Below are 15,163 nucleotides of genomic sequence, written 5' to 3' on the forward strand. Positions count from 1 at the left end.
AACTCATTAGGAACATCCTTGAACTCTTGGAAAGTTCAACCTGCCTCTGTCATCTGAATTTTAGGATAAAGACTGTGCCATGATGAATGGATCCAATATTTTATGAGAATGAATAATGCAAAGCTATTATTATACTAATTTTGAGAGAAAGATTTTGTATTTCTACATTTTAATCACTTTAAATAATACTTTTTTTCTAGATAAAGTACCAAAATTCTGTGGGATGGTCTTTCTGTATGCTGTGAATATATGTTGCTCCCATGGGTTAATAAATAATGCTGCATTAATAAATATGGCAGGGCAGGATGGAGCCAGGCAGGAAAACCAAGAGAGATAGAGGAAGAAGAAGGGTAGAGTCAGGGAAGATGCTGCAAGCTGTCAGGGGGAGCATGATGTAATAAAATACAGGTAAAGCCACGAGGCATATAGACTAATAGAAATGGGTTAATTTAAGATATAATAGCTAGCTAGCAATAAGCCTGAGCCATATATCAAACAGTTTATAATTAATGTAAACCTCTGTGTGTTTATTTGGGACCAAGTGGCTGCAGGACACAGGAAAACTTCCATCTACACCAGACTTGAAAAAAATGTTTTCAAAAGTTAGTGTTATGAGTAAAGGTGGTTTTTTTTTGTATTTTTATTATTAAGAAATTTTCTATTCATGTTACATAATAACCATAGATTCCCCTATCCTCCCTCCTTGTACCCCCAGCCTTCATCCCCAACCCACCCTTCATTCTCACCTCCTCCAAGGCAAGGTCTCCCATGGGGTCTCAGCAGAGCCTGGTACATTTGGTTGAGGCAGGCTCAAGCCCCTCCCTCATGCACCAAGGCTGCTCAGGGTGTCCCACCATAGGCATTGGGCTCCAAAAAACACACTCACATACCAGGGACAGATACAGTTTCAATGCCTGGGGGTCCCCTAACCGGTTCAAGGCAAACAACTGTCTCGCCTATCCAGAGGGCCTAGTCCAGTCCCATGGAGGCTCAACAACTATTGGTCCACACTTCATGTATTTCCACTAGATTGGCTGGCTCTCTCTGTACATTTTCCCATCATGATCTCAATGTCCCTTGCTCATAGAATTCCTCCTCTCTCTTATCAATTGAACTGCTGGAGCTTGGCCTGGTGCTCAGCCATGGATCTCTGCATCTGCTTCCATCAGTTACTGGATGAAGGCTCTATGATGACAGTTACAGTATTCACTAATCTGATTACCAGAGTAGGCCAGATCAGGCACACTCTCGACTATTGCTAGTAGTCTAAGGTGGGATCATCCTTGTGGATTCCTGGAAACTTCTCTAGCACTCTGTTTCTCCCTGTTCCCATGATGTCTTCATTTATCATGGTATCTCTTTCCTTGCTATCCCACTCTGTCCCTGTTCCAGCTCAAACTTCCCATTGCCTTGTGTTCTCATCCCCCATTCCTTGTCCTCCATGACTCACCCTCACCCTCAGTTTGCTCATGTTGATCTCATCTATTTTTCCTTCACTGTTTGTTCTATGATTCCCTCTTAGGGTCTTCCTTGTTAGCCAGCTTCTCTAGAGTTGTGGGTTGTAGTCTGGTTATTCTTTGCTTTACATCTAGTATCCATGTATGACTGAGTACATACCATATTTTTCCTCCTGAGTCTGGGTTTTCATTCATTTGCCTGCACATTTTATAATATCATTATTTTTTACTGCTGACTAGTACTCCATTGTGTGTATGTGCCACATTTTCTTTATCCATTCTTCATCTGAGGGGCACCTAGATTGTTTCCAGTTTCTGGCTATTACGAATAATGATGCCATGAACATAGTTGAGCTTGTGTACTTGTGGTATGATTAAGCATTCCTTGGGTATATACCCAAGAGTGGTATAGCTGGGTATTGAGGAAGATTGACTCCCAATTTTCTGAGAAACCGCCATACTGATTTCCAAAGTGGCTGTACCAGTTTGCACTCCCACCAACAGTGGAGGAAGGAGTGTTCCCCTTGCTCCACATCCTCTCCAACATAAGCTGTCTTCAGTGTTTTTGATCATAGCCATTCTGACAGGTGTAAGATGGTATCTCAGAGTCATTTTGATTTGTATTTCCCTGATGGCTAAGGATGTTGAGTAATTCCTTAAATGTCCTTTGGCCATTTGAGATTCTTCTTTTGAGAATTCTCTGTTTAGTCCTGTAGCCCATTTTTAATTGGATTGTTTGGAATTTTGATGTCTAGCTTATTGAATTCTTTTATATATTTTGGAGATCAGCCCTCTGTCAGATGTCAGGTGGGGTTGGTAAAGATCTTTTCCTATTCTGTAGGCTGTTGTTTTGTCTTATTGGCTGTGTCCTTTGCCCTACAAAAGCTTCTCAGTTTCAGAAAGTCCCAATTATTAATTGTTTCTCTCAGTGTCTGTGCTATTGGTGTTATATTTAGTAAGTGGTCTCCTGTGCCAATGCATTCTAGGCTACTTCCTACTTTCTCTTCTCAAGATCTGTGTAACTGGATTTATGTTGAGGTCTGGGATCCACTTGGACTTGAGTTCAGTGCATGGCGACAGATACGGATCTATATGCAATCTTCTGCATGTTGACATCCAGTTAACATGTAGTTGACAGCCAGTTAACAGTTTTTAAAAGTTAGTATCATGAGTAAAAGATTTTTTAAAAGGTACATTAAAAACTAATGATAATTTCTGAGCCCTTCAATACATGGGTTGGAAATGTAAGCTATTGATAAGATACCTTAAGTAACATAATGAATAGGTTAGTCTACATATTTAGAGAAGCCTGAAAATTATGTAAGTCATGCTATAAAAATAAAAATAAAACGCCGGGCGGTGGTGGCACACGCCTTTAATCCCAGCACTCGGGAGGCAGAGACAGGCGGATCTCTGTGAGTTCGAGGCCAGCCTGGGCTACCAAGTGAGCTCCAGGAAAGGCGCAAAGCTACGCAGAGAAACCCTGTCTCGAAAAACCAAAAAAAAATAAAAAATAAAATAAAAAAAAAAAAATAAAAATAAAACAACTAATGTTTATTTGTCCAAACATTCCCAAATTTCAAATTCCCTCCAATGTGGTAAAACTATACAAACTAATTTTTCTGTGATTACTTATTTCTTATCTCATTTTTGGCTTTCAGAACCTTAAAATAGTTATTATGTTTTGGTATTTTTCACCATCAATATAGTAATATTTTCATAATTTTATAAAATAATTCTAGCCAATTTTTCATCTAAAGTGATGACATTTTGACAACTGCTATATTATACCATTTTAAACTCCACAAAGAAGAAATTCAGCACAAGAATTTACCTCAAGAAGGCATTGATTACCTGAGTTTTCAAATTAGCTGTGTCCTCCATTCTTGCACACACAGACGTCAGTGACTTGGATTCAAAGTGATATCTTTGAAGCAAAACACACAACAAATAAGTGAGTAGTGGACAAAAGCATTTGTCCTGAATGTTTAGTTATTTGAATAGCAAATGGTGTTTCTATTGTTATTAGACAACTGTTTTATAAAATTTGTTCAGCTGTTAATTTCTGTCTCCACTTCTCCTAATCTCTGCACTTGTCAAGAAAGAGTTACACATAGTTCCACATCAAATAGTGTCAGTCAATGTATTTGTGGAACCTGAAAATCATTTGTTTTGAAAACTGTCCTGATGATTGAACGCAAATTACAATTAATTGCTCACATACTCTTTAACCATTAATTTAAATAAAGGTAATAGCCCCAAATAAAGCAAAGCAATAGTGACCTCGTTCTACTCTATTAATAAAGCACAAAACTGTATAACTACTAAATGGCAACCTTCATTCTTGAGCATGGAAAATACCCATTGAAAGGAAACCATCACATCCATTCATTGTAAAATAACTAATGAAGTCATGAAACAAATGTGAAATCCTTGAACATTAAAGTTATAAGTGAACAAACAAATGTGCACATTGAGATTTGAAATCCTTTTATCATGGGTGTTCAAACATTAAAATATAATAATTCAGTTGTGCTTCCTACTTGGTGCAGGCTGATTCAAAAACTACCAAGCACTTAAAAACCTTCATATGTGCTCGGTTGATGGCAGAGACTTCTGGAAAAGCAGATCCCTGGGACTTTTGCCTCTGTTTCCCTCTATGTTCTCTAGATGTCTTCCTTATATAGGATACCACTCCTCGTTCCCTCTTTTGCAGTCTTCAGTGATGCTCTCTGGCCTTTAAATATTCATCCCAGGAAGGTGCAGATTCCTGAAAGTACAGGCTCAAAGAACCTGAAAGACAGCTAGTTCCCTGGTTCAGGCATATAAGCTAAATGGAGGGTCAGCAACACACATCCCAAGCCTAGGCATGTTATAAAATTCTATGATTATGTTCTGCAATTCCAATCTGAAAAGGACAGGAATTTGGCAAAGGTAACAGGAAAAGAAGCAGTGGCAGTGGATCATAGATATTTTTCATTCAGATTTCATTTCAGCCCTTGGTGCTGAACATTCTCTAGCCCACCCTCTGTGATACCACATTCCCTGTTTTCTATAAAGACTTCAGGTTTCTAAAGAAAGTTTCAACAGAAGAATTTATTTGTCATTTCTATCAATTAAGCACAAAAGGTAATATAGTTTCCAAATTACATTCAACCCTATCCATTCCCAGATGATTTTCACCATCCTGTGTCTATGTAATTAACTTTATTGTCTTTAAAAAACTAATCACGAGGCCAAACTCTTAGTCCTATTGACCTCCATGATTTTACTTTCAAAATTGCCCTTCCCCTGTTAAAGTCATTCAAATCATCCACCACTATGCTACTTTTAATGCCATTCTTGGAACACTTGACTCATTCCCATATTTTCCTACAGGAATTCTCAATCAAATACTGGTCAGTAATGACTGGTCTTTTAGTGAAGGAACTAAAAGACCTAAATTGGGCCATTTGTATTTCCACCTCCGTAGAATACTGTGTTTTAGTTTTGGCTTCTCCCTCAGAGCAACTGTTTATGTATAATGTTGGATCTAGTTTTCTGTGCTCAGGATACTTTTATTAGTTTTCAAAATCCCTTAAAAACTACAAATTTTTCATATCTGAAATTTTCTAATAAAACAAGAAGGAGTACCTGGCAGTCAAAAATTCTAAACTATAGGTCAAGAAACATGAGGAAAAATAAATGTACAGTAAAAATTTCAAAATACTTAGTGTCATGGGGGAAACAAAGACTTGATAAAACGAGGAAAAAAAACCCTCTTGTGCCCAGGCAGTCTAGTAGTTTGAAGAGAAAACAAAACTGAGTATAAGTTCATAATGTCCCTTATATAGATGCTCAATTGTAACAGCATAACATGGTGTATGTGCACATGGACTTCCATTCCAATAATGTAATTCCAAGCCTTCTGTCATCTTGCTCATTTCAAACCTATGGCACTACAGACACAATTAAGAGAGGTTCCCCCTCCAATCTTGATAGCAATGTAGTATCTAAGAACAACTTTCAAAAAGAAAAACTATGGAGTTATAGATAGGTTTCTCAGGAAAACTCTAATCCAGAGTTGACACATAAGGAAAACTGGCTTTCTACATGAGATCATCTCAATGTAGTCACAGGAACAAGAGAATGAAGAGGCTGACAGTTCAGTCAAGAGCTGGCAACTTGTTACCTATGGGATTATAGAATTAATCAAACTCTCTGCATGACCTTTGTTAAAGTAGTAAGACACTTAGTCACAAGGACATAAAAGCTTTAAAACATATGATTATATTAATGCATCATGGACACTAAATAAATCAGATGGAATCAGTGAAGAACACAATATTCAATAAACATTAGTTCTTTTCCCTGGTTCTAATTATAAGTTAACATTCATATTCAAAGACCTTAAAATCTTACCCTGATGAAACGACATCTTCAGGCTCATTTCCTATAATTGAATGAATAGTAAACATATTTCAGTCGATTATATTAGTCTATAAAATATCATATGGTAAATCTTCTAGAGTAAAAAATCTTCTAGGATAAATAATAACTATGGTACTGGAATATAACAAATGCATCAGGAAATCACCTTCTTTGGATTTATTGAATAAAACAATGAAAGAAATTATCAGCATTTGATACCTCAAAGTAGGTGACCATGTATACTCACAACAATTCCAACTTACGGCAAATAGTGCCATTGCCAGAATCAGTGCCTATCATAAATAAATAGCAAAGAGAGTAGTTTTCTGGAAGAATGGTACCAGGATCAATTTCAAGAGAGTATAAATATTTTGTTATAACACAACAAATATTCCCCAGATACACGGCTGCAATCCTTCAGGTAAGAATGAAACAACCTATCAGAGAGAACCTGAAGCAATGATCATTGTACTTATCAATCTCCCCTAAAATTATGGAAACCTATCAGGACAATGTTTCTCATAAAGACTTGCAAGGAATTAGAAAAGAGAGGTAAGGTGAAATCAATGCTGCCCACCCTCCCGATCTCCTCTGTGGTTAGGTAGGTTCTGATGAGCTCTTTTAGATCTGGCTATAATTCTCATTCTTACCTATGATGCAATAAGGTAGAAACTCAATTGCTATTGTCACCTTTGGACATAACTACTGGTAAGATCCCCTTCTTAAGAACATATCTATTCTGCACATGGCTATTATACAGAAGATTAAAAGTATGCACTAGCAAGGCTAGGTCAAAGAAAGTTGCTTTGGAAATTTGTTTATTATAAAACTATAAATCCATATGTAGGTATCTACATATATATCACTTAATAACTCACTTAAGGTCTTTCTACTGGGATAGAAACCTAGTCCCCTATGGTGGTATTTTATTTGTGCTGAAGTGTGATTTTATTTGTATGTTAATAAAGTTGCCTGGAGATCAGAAGTAAAACCGAGCCATTAAGCAGACGTCAGGCGGTGGTGGCACGTACCCTTAATCCAATCCCATGCAGGAAGAGTCTCTGTGTGGTCAAGGACACAGGCAAGCAGTGGTGACCTGAACCTTTAATCCCAGTACCAACCATAGAGACCTGGAGGTCTGTATAGACAGGCAGTGACAGGGAAGTCATGTGGTTGGGTTTAGAGCCAATGAGAAGGCAGAACAGAAAGACAATAAAAAGATAAGTCACAGAGGAAGAAGGTCTCTCTCATTAGAGAAGAGACAGTGGCCAGGTATTAAGATAAGGCTGTCTTGGCTCTTCACTAGTGCTCTGATATCTTGGACTTTTAACTCTGTATTTGGCTCTGTGTTTTTTATTTACTAAGACCATTTAGAATTTTGTCTACAGTTCCCCTTTTATATAAAATAAGAAAGACAACACATGGTGAGATCCTATTGACATTACCCTTGAGAAAGTATCTTCCCAGGGAAAATGAAGACTAGAAATGTGCCCAAGGGGCAGAGCACCTGTCTTGCAAAATAGGGTAAAAGATAAAATGGGGTTGTGGATGGATAGTCAAGTATTATCTGGTGTATGAGTGGCTTCATATTTACTGATAAACACTACAGATATTAACCACCTACAATAAAAACAGAATTTAAATCTGGAATTAGTAGACTAGTTTCTTCTTTTTTTCCCCGAAAGAAGAGGTTCATTATTTGCTTCATCTATAGTATTCACATTCTAAAGGTAACTGCATATGGGAAAAAATCATGTGAAAGACTTGACTACAGTTTGACCTCTGGAGATTGCCTTTTGGCACTCAAGAGTCTATTTGGCAACACAAAGCAGGAAGACAAAAATAAAAATAAAAATAGGGTCATTGGAGTAGCAAATACATAGAGCACCTCCTTCTTAAAGTATGAAACCTTGAGTTCAACACCTCACAGATAAGAATATTAATTTCTAATTATACATTTAGGAACCAAACCATTGCCATACAGTAGAGCCAGAAGTAATCACCATGTATGTAAACATTTCAGTAACACTATATGATGTATTTGTTTAAATGGAAGAATTTGAATACAAAATTACCATTATTTTAGATTTTGTGCCACCTTTATTGAATAAGTCTCTTTTTTTTCGTAACCCCCCAAAAACTGCCATCAGTAAACTCACACTTGTTCCAGATCCAAGCTGACAACCCTCTTTGTTTGTGAGTCACCATTGTTGGGCAAGTCTCTCTTTCCATTTCCCATCCTATTATCCCCTACTACTTTCTCCAAACCCACATACCTTGCTTTAGAAATGCAGCAGGCATGGCCTCCATGTTTCCTAGCTACCTTTGCTAGCTAGGTGGCTACTTCATTTTCTCTGGAAGCCAACAAGCCTATACCAGGCCCAAAGCTGTGAACCCTCTGTTGCAGGAATCCTAAATGTTATTTTAATTAAAAAAAAAAAAACAGAGCCAGATATTGGGGAAAATGCTGAAAGATCAAAAAGACAAAGAATCAAGTCATAGCCAAGTCTAACCTCGCCAAGTCCAGGAATCCTCTGACTGAATGCCTCTGAGTCCTCAGCTAAAAGCTCTCTAGCTGAAAAGCCTCTAGACAAAAGGGGTTCCAGCCAAAAAGCCTTTAGTTCCTGTCTCCTCGAGCCTTATATACCTTTCTCTACCCAGCCATCACGTCCTTCCTAGTGTTGGGATTAAAGGCATGTGACTTCCCAGTAATGGGATTAAGGGTGGGTGCCATCACTGCTTGGCTCTGTTTCTCTCCTAGACTGATTCAATCTCATGTAATCCAAGGTGGATATAACTCACAGAGATCCAAATGGGTCTCTGCCTCCCAAGTGCTAGGATTAAAGATGTGTGCCACCACTGCCTGGCCTCTATATTTAATCAAGTGGCTTGTTCTGTCCTCTTATCTTTAAGCAAATTTTATTAGAGTATACAATATATCACAACCTTTTCTGGGTAAGTCACTTCTTCCCTGTTCTGGCCCCACATTTTTTTGCCTGTGGCTGTCACCATACACAGAAGACTAGGTCCAGATCAATGGCTGCAATAGATATAATACTGAAAATTGCAGCATCCCAATTAGAAAGTTCAGAGAAAAACCTTACCAATATAACAAATCAAACAAAAAATAGAATATGAGAATGTAAAGAAAAAGTAGAAAATCTAGAATTAATTAGCAAATAATATAAAAAAGAAAAAAAGCCATGCTACAAGACAATATAGTGGTATTTTATTTGTACTGAAATGTGATTTTCATTGTATGTTAATAAATAAAGTTGCCCAGGGGTCAGAGCTATTAGAGCCAGAGCAAGAGCATAGTGGTGGTGGTGCATGCCTTTAATCCCAGCACTTGGTAGAAGAGATAGGTAGATCTCTGTGTGTTCAGGGATACAGCCAGCATTGGAGACATACGCCTTTAAGACCTGGAGGGTAGTACTTGCAGGCAGTGATGAGGCAGTCATGTGTTTGGGTTTACAACCAATGAGAAGGCAGAACAGAAAGTCTATTTAAAGAAAGACACACAGGAAGTAGCTTTTTTTCCGGGAAGCTAGGAACACTGCAGGAGGTAAGATTTTTAGCTCTGAGCTCTGACCTCTTGGCTTTCTCTTTTACATTGGTTCTGTGTTTTTTATTTTAATAAGACGATTGGTTATATCTACATCTGGCGCCCAATGTGACAAGAATCCATTAAAAACCTCTTGGGGTTGGCTCCCTAGTTCGAGTGGTCGGCCCTACTCCCTAGCCCTGGCCCAGGTCTGCTTGGCCTCAGGACGGACTAACCTTGAGCTGCTTGCTTAAAGCCGGTGCTACACACAACTCAGGCCTGCCCTGCTGAACAGGGCCCCTGCCTGTAAAGCCAACTCACCTGGTGGGAGCTTAAGGAAGCCAGAGCCAAGCCTTGACTCTACTCAAGAGGGAACACGTGGCTGGATTTAAGCTTTAGCCGGCTACGCTTTCACTTTCTCTCTCTGTCTCTCTGTCTCTCTCTCTCTGTCTCTCTGTCTCTCTCTCTCTCTCTCTCTTCACACCTAGGACACTAGGTGGCTATTTTGAAATTTCCTCAGATTTCTACTGTTCTACGCAGATTTGGTAAGTAACAACATATCAGATATTTTAAAGGAAACTATTTAAAAGAGAAAATTTTTTCCACATTAAAAAAAATGGGTTTTATGTGTACATTGGAAGAAAATTGAGTTTTGTTTGAAATTTTAGGCAGTCTGACAGTGGAACAACTATATGAGAAGATTAGTACTTGTGGAATTATGCAGTTTATCACTATGCTTATCCTCATTTTACAATTTAAAAAGATAGTCAATTTAAGTGCCAGGATGACAGCTTTAGAAAAACTTGTTAAACCTGTAAAAATTCAGACAGAAGAAATTAACAGTGAAGTTGTTTCATGTTTGGATCATAAGGTTACAGAAAGAAAGCCTGTTTTCACACAGTCACCCTTAATTTATCCTGTAACCGTACAGCAGTTGCCTGATCAAATGACTACACAAAATATTTGGGCTCCAATTGAAATTTTGGATTTAAAAAGGTTTAAGGAGGCAATAGTATCTAATGGCATGTATTCCCCATATGTAAAGCAAATGTTAAACTCTTGGTCAACATATAATAGGATTGTACCACAGGACTGGTGGGAGCTGGCACAAGCTGTTCTTGAACCCAGCCAGAGGCTGCAATTTTTAACTTGGTTTATGGATGAAGCTAAAAACGTAGAAAAACAATGGAGGGATAAAGGAATACAAGTTTGCCAAGATCAGCTTATTGGAGAAGGCCAATATGCTTCAGTACAAACACAATGTTTATATGATGTCCAAACCCTAATTTTATGTCGAACAGCAGCCTTGAATGCATGGACAGAGGAACCAGGAAAAAAAACCTGAATCATTTACAAAGGTTATGCAAGGCCCCAAAGAATCTTTCACAGATTTTTTACAAAGACTGGCTTCAGCAGTAAAGAGAATGGTCGCGGATTTAGAAGCTAGTAAGATAATAATTGAATCTTTGGCCTTTGAGAATGCGAATGCAGCATGTAAAAGAATAATCAGGCTGTTAAAGGCAAGATCTGCACCTTTGGAAGATTGGATTAGAGACATACTTAACGTTGAGGCTCATGAGCATGATGATATGTGGGTAGGAGAAGCAATTTCAAAAGGTTTGAGGAGTGTTAGATGTTTTGGATGTGGAAAGCAAGGACATTTGAAAAGGGACTGTAAACAGGTCATTCCTAGAAGCAGAAGGTGTGATAAGGGAAAACACTTGACCAATGAATGTAGATCAACAAAGGACAGACAGGGTAATCCTTTGCCTCAGTTTTTGGGAAAATCCCGGAGGGGCCTCATGCAGGCCCCCATAGCAAATCCAGTTTAAACCTTTCTTGCAACTGTAGAGGAAACCCCTGCTCAGAGTGATTAAATAACCAAGTGCCTACTGGAATAAATCATGCTGGTCAGGATGATGAAACAGAGAGAATAGAAAATTCAGGAGAAAACAAAGAAAATTTTTTTGGCAAACTTCTATTAAGGAACAGAAACCAAAATTAACGATAAAAATAAATGGTCATATAGAGTACTAACTAATTCTAGAAAAAAGGCTTCAATTAGTTGTATATATATGTCTTTGTGTTCGAGTCTCTTATCAGTTTTCTGCAAGAAATCACGGCCTAAGATCAACTGAAGTCTCCAGAAAGAAGATGGGGCTGCACAACAACAACAATTCCACATGGACAATAATAATATCACTAAGCTAACAAACATCATCTACAGATCAACTTTGAACTACAAGGTGCTCAGAGCAATTTTGAGATGACTAGCTGAGATGATCCAGTCTGAAAGACTACTTGAATAAGGACTTGAGATAAACCCTGAACTTTGGCATTATACACAGACTGGATAATGAAGGATATAGTTACCTTTCCTAGAATTTGACAATTAACCTAAATTTTTTCTTTCAGGATAAAGATAACTTCACTGATACCCAGCAGGAAGCAATTTTGAGAATACAATGCCCACATTCCCAAAGAGGTGGTGTGGGGCAGGTGGTTTTTTGGTTCTTTTAATGGGTTTTGGGTCTGGGATAAATTCCACTCTTTAGGGGGGTTGGTTACAAGTTGTTGTCAAGGGTTAGGAAAAAGGCTAAGCAAAGGAGATTAGATTTAAGGTTCTTGTTTAAAAAAAGAAAGAAAAGAAAAGAAAAAGACATTTACTAGTTTTAAATACTTTACATTATTACCAACTATTAGGATATAAAGAAATGAAAGTTAGTAGTTAGACATTACAATAGAACTTGTAGTCATATTAGATATGTTTTAAAAATTGAACAGATATATTTTAGACAGGTCATCTTCAAACCCTTCAGAGATCTACAGAATATGGCATTTAAAATGTTTTAATAACTTAGAAATTTTTCTTTTTTGAGACATGTCGGCTCCTGGCAGTACCAATCTACTTCAGAGAAAATATGGGCATTGAAGAAACTGCATATGGAGCTAACTTTCATTGTGGCAAAAGTTAGCCACTGGACAATAAAGTATCCTCGAATCAACAGGACAAAATGGACAGACAGGACACGAAACAAAGGACTACTCATTGTTGCCAAAACAAGTGTGGTTATGGCTTTATCAAAAGGCATCTTCTGAGGCCAGGACAATATGGGCACCTTCCCTGAAGTGGCCTTCACAATCCGGAAAAGGTACAGTGCCCTTTTCTTCAAAGGCAGCTGAACAGGCAGTGGGCCGATGGCTTCTGTTGTGCAATGGAACAGCAGCTGAAAGCTCATGCCTCTCAATAGTAGACTGGCATTTAATAGAGGGATGTGGAGAAGAAGGGGATGCTGAGATGAAGCCATATATATACAGCCAAGAAGAATGGTCAGCTGAATTCAAAAACTGTCAACAATTTCCAGAATTTAAAATCCTGAATCATGACATGACACTAGTAGAATTCAGGTGTTTCTGGTACATGGACTGCTCTCACCCAATGTGAGGTTGAACTGTTGACCCTGTGTACATCCTACCTCACAAATGAGTCTGTCAGATACACTAAGCCTATAGGCTGAAGATGATGCCCCAACACTGCGGAGAAACCTCAGTTGACTGTCCAGGCAGCTCGCTGTTTCTGTCAACTCACAAATTTTTGGAAGTTGCTTGAGTGCACTTCCTGTTTTTATTTTTGTTAGCTAATATTATTTCCTTCTTGGGTCTCTGAGGGAGTTGAAGTTTAGTTAGTTATATTTGAAGATTAATTAGGATAGAAAGTGAATTAGATACATTTTGGACTTACCAAAATAGGATAGATAAGGGAATTATTTTCTCTGATTTGACAAATACAAATGGACTAGACATTGTTTAGGTATTTGTTACTTGTATATATTGTATATAGTTATTGTACTTTTGTATATTGTTTTTTTCTTTTGTTAGTTATAACCTTTTGCCTTTTTTTTTCTTTTTATTAAAATAGAAAAGGGGAAATATGGTGGTATTTTATTTATACTGAAATGTGATTTTTATTGTATGTTAATAAATAAAGTTGCCCAGGGGTCAGAGCTATTAGAGCCATAGCAAGAGCGTGGTGGTGGTGGCGCATACCTTTAATCCTAGCACTTGGTAGAATAGATAGGTAGATCTCTGTGTGTTCAGGGATACAGCCAGCATTGGAGACCTTTAAGACCTGGAGGGCGGTACTTACAGGCAGTGATGAGGCAGTCATGTGTTTGGGGTTACAACCAATGAGAAAACAGAACAGAAAGTCTATTTAAAGACAGACACACAGGAAGTAGCTTTTTTTCCAGGAAGCTAGGAGCACTGCAGGAGGTAAGATTGTAGCTCTGAGCTCTGTCCTCTCGGCTTTCTCTTTTACATTGGTTCTGTGTTTTTTATTTTAATAAGACTATTGGTTACATCTACTACAAGACCAAGCAAGAAATTTGAGATACCATCAAAAGCTCAGATCTTTGAATTCTATTGGGATACATGAGGAAACAGTATTCTCAATCAATAGCATAGACAAGATTAATAGAAAGATCACAGAGGAATTCTTCATCCAAGTAAGGAAATATATACACACACTGATACAAGAATCAAACAAAACCCCAACCAGACAAGATCAGAAAAAGAAAACTCCAAAGCATATGATAGTAGCACCACCAAATATACAGGACTAAGAAAAATATTGAAAGCTTAAGAAAAAAAAGTATACAAGTCATTTGGAAATAAACATGCCCAGGGGAACAGCTGGATTATCAAATAAAACTCTGAAAAGCAGAAGAACCTGAAGCAATGAACTTCAAATACTAAAAGGCCATGCATGTCAACCAGGACTCATGGACCCAGTGAATCTGTCTGCCATAGCTGAAGCAGAAACACTTCCATGATACAAGCAGCCTGAAACAGTCATAGCAAATAACAAAGTCTAAACAGACTGCTACATGTAATACTTCTAACTGAACAGAGGAGTAAGTGTGAGAGGAGACTTTTAGAAAGAAAACAAGCAAAACTAGAATTAAAGGAAATACAAAGGGCATCTAACAACAAAAAACAACAGGAAAATAAAACACTGCAATCTAGGTACAACTTTCAACAACGAATCCAGATATCAATGGCCTCAACACTCCAGTCAAAAGACAAAGGCTACCTAAACAAATTAAGAAACAAAATCCAACTATCTATTGTCTATGAAAAATCCCATCTTAGTTTAAAAGTCAAGCACCATCTTACAATGAATGGATGCAAAATGTATTCTAAGCAAACAGTGTCAGGAAGCAAGCAGGTATCACCATCCTAATATCTGAAAAATCATTTTCAAACTAAAATGATGCAGAAGAGACAAAGATATGTACTTCATACTAATTAAAGTTTCAACAAATACAAAATAGAATACTTACACACACACACACACAGAGAGAGAGAGAGAGAGAGAGAGAGAGAGAGAGAGAGAGAGAGAGAGAGAGAAGGAAAGAGAGAGTCATATCTTCAGCTGCACCCAACTTCACAAGAAACCTAATGGAACAAAAGGCACAGATCAACACAGACCCAATAACATTACGTGATTGCAAACACCGAGTTTTCCAATTGATTGGTCATCCGGCCCAAATACATACATACAATCTCAGAATTAAATGACATCTTCATTCAATTGACCTAACCAATAATTAAATATTCCACCTCAACACCAAAGAATATATATTCCACTCAGCAGCACAAAGAGGCTCCTCTTAAATAGAGCATATGCCTAGAGACAAAGGAAACTTTAAGAAATACAGAAAATTGAAATAATGCCATGTACAGTATGTAA

The 15,163-nt window shown here is 37.8% G+C and overlaps 1 protein-coding gene across 1 annotated transcript in view; it reads right to left on the reverse strand.

Moving 5' to 3' along the window:
- Positions 1 to 15,163, reverse strand: part of LOC143273834 (uncharacterized) — a 53,284-nt gene that overhangs the window by 26,041 nt on the left and 12,080 nt on the right. The window contains exons 7-8 of the mRNA XM_076574020.1: positions 5,859 to 5,889; positions 3,312 to 3,384 (exon numbers count right to left, since the gene is read on the reverse strand). Of these exons, the coding sequence (XP_076430135.1) occupies positions 3,312 to 3,384; positions 5,859 to 5,889 (104 nt within the window). The remainder of the gene's footprint in view (positions 1 to 3,311; positions 3,385 to 5,858; positions 5,890 to 15,163) is intronic.

This window comes from Peromyscus maniculatus, chromosome 6, assembly GCF_049852395.1.
Source record: "Peromyscus maniculatus bairdii isolate BWxNUB_F1_BW_parent chromosome 6, HU_Pman_BW_mat_3.1, whole genome shotgun sequence".
Classification (NCBI taxonomy): domain Eukaryota; kingdom Metazoa; phylum Chordata; class Mammalia; order Rodentia; family Cricetidae; genus Peromyscus; species Peromyscus maniculatus.